The following is a 9,095-nucleotide window of genomic DNA, read 5'->3' as shown; positions in this document are numbered from 1 at the left end:
GAATTCTTTGTGGACTTCTGAGATTGTGTGGAGGTATTGATCTGGGGAATGGAAAGATGTCTTGAAGCTTTGAAAGTTCTGAGGAGAACGGAGAAACTGCTAGAAAAAAACATCTCTGCAGCACCCCATCAATCAGGTCTTCATGGTAGATTGGCTAGACATAAGCTGTTCCTGAGTTAAAGCTGTGACCTGTCATCTAAGAGCATGAGGAAAAATATTATTTATTCTGTAGAGACAAAAATCTGTTAGACCTCAATGCTAAGTGCTAAGTCTGGCAAAAACAAGGTACAGCTCATCACTTACCATCCCTATGGTGAAGAATGGTGGTGGGAGTATCATGCTATCGGGATTCTTCTCAGCGGTAGGGACTGGGAGACTGTTCAGGATTGAGGGAGGATGAACAGAGCAAAATAACGAGACGTTCTTGAAGTTATCCTGATCCACAGCCAAAATACACTACAATACTGGAGTGACTTCAGGATACGTTTGTGAATGTCCTTGAGTGGTCCAGCAAAAGAACAAGTTTAAACTCCATTGAACAGCAGTGAGGAGACATGAAGATCTCTCACTCCCCATCCAATCTGGCAGTTTTTAAGAGTGGGAGAACCTGTCAAATCCAGCAAGCAGAGGCACCTAAGAAGACTTGTTTTTTTAATTAATTGGGACAAATCTATTCTGTGAAGATTGTTGTACATTTTTTAACTTTAAATGTAATCAGTTAAATTAAGTCTATAACACAACAAGGTGGAAAAAGTGGAGTGGCCTGTAGCTAATTGTTTTGAAAGGCTTTTTTGGGTTCTGAGAGTGGGATAGAAGGAATGTGGAGCTCTATGGAATCACCTTACATTGCTATAGATATGATACACAGCCCTTCAGTTTGTGATGGTATAGATCTGATTTAATAGAACACACACCCTTTCAGCCATTCATCATTACAGGGAGGTTACATGATGGGGGAAAAAAACATGAAATCAAATGAAGTTTCACACCCAACACATCTCCATGAAACAGAAAATTATAGTGTTAATTTAGAGACTGTTGCATTTGAGTTGTAACTAGATCCTTCTATATTTATGGATGCTCACATTGAGGTTTATTGACTATACCTTTATGGTGTAAAATAAATATAATGATTCTATCGGACTTTGTTTGACAGCAGGGGTAAACGACCATGGTTCTGAAGTGCAGCAGGCAAAACCCTTTGTTTTCTTAGCAGTCTGGGAGTGCAGGTATGTTCTATTTAGTCTAGGACCTAATCAGCTCAAATCAAAAAGTGACACCTTCATATATTCTAGATTCATTACACATAAAACAAAACATTTCAGGCCTTGTTTGTTTCAGTCTTGATGATTACAGCTCATTGAAAAAAATCCAGTATCTCAAAAATGTTTGAATATCTCAAAATTTACAATACAGAAATGTCAACCTGAGAAGAGCTCTAATCAGCTCAATAACTGCCTGAGCCTTCAGTACACACAACCACAATCATGGGGAAGAATGCTGATGTGACAGTTGTCCAGAAGACACCTGTTGACACCCTCCAAGAGCAGGGTAAGCCACAGAAGGTCATTGCTGAAAGGGTTGGCTGTTCGCAGAGTGCTGCATCAAAGCATATTCATGGAAAGTTGACTGGAAGGGAAAAGTGTGGTGGAAAAAGGTGCACAGGCAACAGGGATGACCGCAACCTTGAGAGGATTGCCAATTCAAGGACATGGGGGAGCTTCACAAGGACTGGACTGAGGCTGGAGACAGTGCATCAGGAGCCAGTGCCACGAGCCAGGGCTAGTGTCAAGCCACTCCTGAACCAGAGACAACGTCAGAAGTGTCTTACCTGGGGAAAAGAGAAAAAATACTGGACCTTTGCTAAGTGGTCTGAAGTCCTCTCTTCAGATGAAAGTAAAGGCCTGCTGCTCTCTGAGAAAACTCTCTCCTTTTCTCTTAAATGTCAAATACAGCACACACAGCACATTCAATATGGCCATAGCTACCACTATGCAGATGTTAGCTGAAGGGGATCTGATTCAATTTGGCCTCAAGTAGATCAGTGAGGTGCCTAGTTTTGATCAAATACTGCAAAGCCGTTGCCCTCCAGGAAGAGTCCGCTACCCCTGCTCCGCAGTAAATGAGCAATAAGGCCCTAGGAGGTGTGGTGTATGGCCAATAAACCACGGCTAAGAGCTGTTGTTCTGCATGACGCCACATGAAATGCTCAGATTCAACCCATAGCCATGGTTAATTGGCGGTATACCACAAACCTGCGAAGTGCCTTTTTGCTATTACAAACTGGTTATCAATTAGAAAAGTAAAATGTTTTTGTAATACCGAAAATGTGTCATAGCACAGCATTCAGCGCACTAACTACCATGTTTATAAGATTAAAGGTCGGTGGTGTGTCAAACAGCCTTGAGACGGTCAATGCTGGGTGATCTATCAGAAGCCCTGTTTAAAAGCCCCTGGTTCTAACATTCGTCCTTATTTTTTTACACAATATGTGATCACAATTAGATCACTCTGTCTTTCAATCATCTACACCTATCCAAAAATGTGTTCTGAATACCAAAAAAATTAGGACAAAGTGTACATGTAAGAACTAGGTGTAAACAGGGCATCATTCAGAGGGATGGGTTCCTATCAGTAGTAATGTATCTATTATCTAATATGTTGTGGAGTGCAGCAGCCTGAGAGACTAGAAACTATAGCAGTGTGTCTGTTGTCTTGATAGTATTCTTATTATTCTGCTACTGTGTTCAATATGTATATTCTATGGTAAGTCATTCATCACTATGTTGGCTTCTATTTATCCAGTTACTTTCTAGATTTAATTATTCCTTGTTTATTCAGTAGCACAAGAGTCCATTCAATGAATAAAATATTTGACATTGATGTCTGATTCCTATGTTCTATGTTGTTTTTAAACATAGCAACTGGAGTGAAGTGCCTTGCTGAAAGGCATATCTGGTACCCACCTTGACTGAACTCAAATCGCTAGGCAACCCAATTTAGTTACCTGCCGCAGGCACTTCATAATTCAACTCCCTGTAGCGTGTAAGTGTGGATAGATTTATTTGCCATAGAGTGATATTGCTTGTTTACATTACTAGAGACGAAATGAGACATGAGACAGACTTGTCTTAGTTTGCAGAATCAATTTCTGCTGGCATGTTCGAAATGTACTTGGAAGGGTTGTGGCCGTCAGGTGTGGGAAAATGGAGCATTATGTGAGCACTGTACAGAAACTAGAAACAATTCAGACAGAGTGGTTTTCACGCTTGCAAAATTCTGGTGGGGCTCTCCCGAAAATGTGGCACACAATGCCTTGGAAGATGGCATCTCAACCTGTCAATATCTGCAAGGTTACGTAACAAAATAATGTAGTGTCTCAAGTCTTGGAAAATATAGCGTAACGTAAACAAGTCCATAGACATTAAATAGTCCTTACACAGCCTGGAGGTGGGTTTTTTATTTGTCCTGTTGAAAAACAAGTGATAGTACCACTAAGCACAAATCACATGGGATGGCGTATCTCTGTGTGGTAGCCATGATGGTTGAGTGTGCCTTGAATTCTGAATAAGTCACAGACAGTGTAACCAGCAAAGCACTCCCATGCCATCAAACCTCCTCCTCCATGCTTCACGGTGGGAACCACACATGCAGACCTCATCCCTTCACACCCTCTGGGTCACACAAAGACATGGCAGTGGGAACCAAATGTCAAAAATGTGGACTCATCATAACAAAGGACAGATTTTCAATGTCCATTTCTCCTGTATCTTGGCCAAAGCAAGTCTGTTCTTATTATTAGTGTTCTTCATAAGAGGTTTCTTTCCTGCAGTTTGACCGTAAAGGCCTGATTCACAGTCTCCTCTGAACAGTTAATGTCTGTTACTTGAACTCTGTGAAGCATTTTTCTGGGTTGCAATCGGAGGTGCAGTGATTTTTACCAATTTCTGAGGCTGGTAAATAATGAACTTATTCTGTGCAGCAGAGTTAACTCTGGTTCTTCCTTTCCTGTGGTGTTCCTTTCCAGTTTTGTCATAGCACTTGATGGTTTTTGCACTTCTAGAAAACCCTAACCCTGATTTTCCAGGTTGACTGATCTTCATGTCTTAAAGTAATGTTGGACTGTCGTTTCTGCTTATTAGAGCTATTCTTGCCATACTATGGACTACTACAGTACAGATATAATGACTTTCTTCTGTATCTTAACCTACTTGTCACAAAATAACTTATTGGCTCAAAACGCATTGATAGTGTATAGAAATTCCCAAAATAAACTTTTAACAAGTCACACCTGTTAATTGAAATGCATTCCAGGTGACTACATCATGAAGCTGGTTGAGCAATTGCCAAGAGTGTGCAAAGCTGTCAACAAGGCAATGGGTGGCTAATTTGAAGAATCTACAACATTAAGTAGATTTTGATTTGTTTAACACTTTTTTTTGGTTGCAACATGATTCCATTTGTTATTTCATAGTTTGGATGTCTTCACTATTATTCTACAATGTGGAAACTCTTAACTCTATATAAACATCTGTTGATATAGATGGAATGTGTGTGTACATGTGATGTGTACATACTGTAGAATGTATGGATGTTGTGTGTGTGTGTGTGTGTGTGTGTATATCGGATGTAGAGATGCAATTTGAGGCTATATATGTGTGGATATGTTTGCGAATATTTCAATTAATTTAGGCTAAAGAAAGTATTTGGCTTTAATTTATTAAAATATAATGAATCCTTCAGGTTTGTTATAAAGTAATAGTCCTGTCATGTCATGTCTCTTGACTGAAGAGCCTTCGACTGACATTACTGTAGCAACTTTTCAGCTAAACCATGACCAAAATAAACTAACACCCTGATGGAGGATTGTCAGACGGTTGTCATGGAGTGGGCTACACACCCCACCGCTGAAAACACCAGTTCACTGTGTAGCAAGATTCACAGTGGAAGAAATAGCATAGATTCCAATTAAAATGTTATTTACGCTATGAATCCAAAATATATATCATATAGTTTGCTGAAGATTACAGTTTTCTGAGTTGACTGCTGAAGAAAACTGTCCAGTGACATTATTTGAATGTGCTTTAACATGAAACAGACTGCTCTGAGGGAGATAGGACCACTTTCCCTTTTCAATAAATTACTATAAATTACCAAGAGAAAGGAACGTCAACTCCTCTCCCATGGCTCAGTTTCTGTTTGTTGCCAAGGATCAGAAGTGCTGCCTCATCATTGTTTCATGGGGATCAAGATAAAGCCTAACCATGCACTACCATTATTTACAATATCCATCCTGTCCCCAGACTTCTAAAACACATAGTTAGACATTTTTAAACAGAACCTAAGACCAGTCTGAGTTATATAGACCAAAGGAAACTTAATTATTAATGAAGAACTATAATGCAGTTTGAGTGAATTGAATGGAGCCAAAGGCAGTTTGGTGTGAATCAAGAAAGCAGGATCTTCGAAGCTGGCGTGTCATTCTAGAAGACCGCGGAGGGCTGGCATATCATTCTAGAAGACCGCGGAGGGCTGGCGTGTCATTCTAGAAGACCGCGGAGGGCTGGCATATCATTCTAGAAGACCGCGGAGGGCTGGCGTGTCATTCTAGAAGACCGTGGAGGGCTGGCGTGTCATTCTAGAAGACCGCGGAGGGCTGGCGTGTCATTCTAGAAGACCGTGGAGGGCTGGCGTGTCATTCTAGAAGACCGCGGAGGGCTGGCGTGTCATTCTAGAAGACCGCAGAGGGCTGGCGTGTCATTCTAGGAGACCATGGCGGGCTGGCGTGTCATTCTAGGAGATTGTGACGGGCTGGCCTGTCATACTAGAAGACAATGGCAGGCAGGCCTGTCGTACTAGAAGACAATGGCAGGCTGGCCTGTCGTACTAGAAGACAATGGCGTGCTGGCAAATCATTCTAGGAGATCGTGATGGGCTGGCAAGTTGTACTAGAAGATTGCGGCGGGCTGGAATGTCATTCTAGAAGACCGCGGCGGGCTGACGAGTGTAGGTCAAAGTGCAGATGTTGATGTCCTCGGTGTGTGTTGCTCTATGGAGCGACGGCTCGGAGGTGCTGCGGTTAATCTTAGGTAAAGCATGCTGCAGCAACTCAATGGAAGACAGGATCTAAAGATGAAAGAGAAGATGTCAGAACCAACAGTTTTGTGATGACTTCAACCATCTTGTGTCAACTGCACGAGGGATTTCCAACTTTTCTAATCTCACATAGAACCTAGTCAGGGGTTCCCAACCTTTCTAATCTCAAACCGAACTAGGGCTATCGCGATTAATCAAGAAATATCATTACACAGAAAATTGTCGATTAGAATGTGACTGCCTCAAGGCTTCTATTAAAGCATGGCATTTAACATGGTCTCATATGGTCATACTGTGGTACTGTATGTCCTAGGTCTGGGAACACTTCACATAGCCTAGTTGTGTCAGAACTGCATGACTGAACTTGAGTTTCATAACAGCACTTCAGCCATGCTGCGACATTTGAAGTGGAAGCATCCATTCATGAAGGAATCAGAATGCCGAGGTTAGTTTTCCATTTAGTTACATTAGCTGTGTGTGTTAGCCGGGTAGCTAGCTGCAGTCTACAGTGTGTGCACAGACTCGGTTATGCGTTTTCCCGCGACAGAGGGTAGGGAATTTAGCCTACAGAATGTTAGCTTGGGGGTTTGACTAAATGAAAAATGTCTAGAAGTTTTATTTAAATGTTATAATTATAAAAGTTTAGTGACAAGGTCTTCATTGGGAAGTGATGGTCGCATCTGGTATCAAACAATTTGCGAATTTATTAATCATGAATTTTTAGACCTGTCTCTATTGTCCTAGATGCTCGCTCATTTCCTACCATCCCTCAGTATGGCGTTTGTTTATATTTAGAAACAAATGTTATTCTGTCATTAAGGACTATAAAGTAACTTATTTAAAGTGTAAGTTAAGCTGTATGAAGTTTTAAAAGTTTTGAATGCAAACGGTTGGTTTGTAGTATTACCAGTTATTCGTTTTTTCATTATATTTATTGTCCCATATTTAATCCAGTGTATAAATCCATAACTGACATTTTCATTATCATTTTAGGTTGTCCTCATTGCAACAAACAAATCAATGCAGTTCCTTCCCATTAAAATGAAAATCAGCCATTCTGAAAATAAGCTAGTACTGATTGTAGACCACCTATACAACAAAAAAAACATTCCCAATGAGTCTACTTGTTCTGTGTTATTTGGTGTAGTTATCTAGGGCAGGATTTTCCAATAAGTCTACTTGTTCTGTGATATTTAGTGTAGTTATCTAGGGCAGGATTTCCCATTAAGTCTACTTGTTCTGTGATATTTGGTGATGTTTTCTAGGGCAGTGTTTCCCAATGAATCTACTTGTACTGTGTTATTGAGTGTAGTTATCTAGAGCAGGGTTTCCTACGGAGTCTACTTGTTCTGTGATATTTGGTGAAGTTTTCCCTGGACTGTGGATTGATACCTGGTTGTGGAGAGTTTTTTCTACCAGCTGCTCTTCATATCCACATAAATATTTCTACATCCACTCCGATAACTTGAAACTTGATAACTTCAAAGACCCCTGATCTAGGTTCCATATAAGGTTGTCAATGAAGACAGTTTTTTGGTAATCGAGTATTCTGTCAATTATTCTGAGGCATAATCAGTTTATTTGGATTAAAAACGATGTTCAATATGTTGGATAAAGTAAAAATATTTAAGCCGCGTTTCCACCAAAAGCACCTAAACTTTTAGTCACAGGAACAACTACTTAAGGAACTAAAAGTTTCCTTCAGACCATAGGCGGATTTGACATTCGAACCAGGTTTTTTCTTTTTACTAAAGCAGTATATGAAATCAGATGTATTGCCTACCACCATTTAGTTGTTTTGTGTTATTCAAAATATATATTTTTATCCAATTAATTATTACACTTTTTTTTTTTTTTATGCAATTAACTTTAGCCATTATTGCCAAATTACAGTCTTCCCTGTCCCGCACTGCCGCTGAAACCCTAATACATGCATTCATTTCTGCCCATCTTGACTATTGCAATTCTCACCTCTCTGGCATTAACACTTCATCTCTCCATAAACTACAACTAGTTCAAAATTCTGGCAGCACATCACCCCCATCCTACAAGAACTCCACTGGCTCCCAATCTCTAAACGCATTGACTTCAAAATTATTTTCTCATGTATAAAGCCCTCCACCAACTTGCTCCACCCATCTCCACCCATCATCTCTCGGACCTTATTCCCCAATACCATTCCTCCAGGTCACTCCGCTCTGCCACTGCTGGCCTCCTTATCATCCCTCGGTCCAAGCTACGGAGCTTTGGAGACAGGGCTTTTTCACTGGCTGCTCAAAGACTTTGGAATGCACTTCCACAATTCATCCTTGACTCCAAATCTGTTTCCATCTTCATCCACCACCTCAAGTCTCATCTGTTCAAACAAGCCTATCCCTAGGGGGGGGGTTAGGGTCGAGTGTTGGGCGGGGTTAGAGTCGAGCGTTGGGGGGGGGGGTTAGGGTCGAGCCATGGGAGGGTTAGGGTCGAGCGTTGGGGGGGGTTAGGGTCGAGCGTTGGGGGGGGTTAGGGTCGAGCGTTGGGGGGGGGTTAGGGTCGAGCGTTGGGGGGGGGGTTAGGGTCGAGCGTTGGGGGGGTCCTTATCATCCCTCGGTCCAAGCTGCGGAGCTTTGGAGAGAGGGCTTTTTCTCGGGCTGCTCCAAGAGTTTGGAATGCACTTCCACAATTCATCCATGGCTCTAAATCTGTTTCCATCTTCATCCACCACCTCAAGTCTCATCTGTTCAAACAAGCCTATCCCTAGGGGGGGGGGTTAGGGTCGAGTGTTGGGCGGGGTTAGATTTGAGCGTTGGGGGGGGGGTTAGGGTCGAGCCATGGGGGGGTTAGGGTCGAGCGTTGGGGGGGTTAGGGTCGAGCGTTGGGGGGGGGTTAGGGTCGAGCGTTGGGGGGGGGGTAGGGTCGAGCGTTGGGGGGGTCCTTATCATCCCTCGGTCCAAGCTGCGGAGCTTTGGAGAGAGGGCTTTTTCTCGGGCTGCTCCAAGAGTTTGGAATGCACTTCC

The 9,095-nt window shown here is 42.0% G+C and overlaps 1 protein-coding gene across 4 annotated transcripts in view; it reads right to left on the bottom strand.

Annotated features, from left to right (window-relative positions):
• Nucleotides 1–5,470: 5,470 nt before the first annotated feature.
• raf1b (Raf-1 proto-oncogene, serine/threonine kinase b) overlaps nt 5,471–9,095 on the bottom strand; it is a 28,792-nt gene continuing 25,167 nt past the window's right edge. For 3 of the 4 annotated variants that reach the window (XM_034297207.1, XM_034297213.1, XM_034297210.1), the window contains one exon: nt 5,471–6,126. In XM_034297207.1, the coding sequence (XP_034153098.1) occupies nt 5,980–6,126 (147 nt within the window). In that variant the 3' untranslated portion in view covers nt 5,471–5,979. The remainder of the gene's footprint in view (nt 6,127–9,095) is intronic. The other variant, XR_004576838.1, reaches the window with a different exon arrangement.

Source organism: Esox lucius, chromosome 2, assembly GCF_011004845.1.
Source record: "Esox lucius isolate fEsoLuc1 chromosome 2, fEsoLuc1.pri, whole genome shotgun sequence".
Taxonomy (NCBI): Eukaryota; Metazoa; Chordata; class Actinopteri; order Esociformes; family Esocidae; genus Esox; species Esox lucius.
Note: the sequence above shows the minus strand (reverse complement) of the source record. Positions and strands in the feature narration are given on the sequence as shown.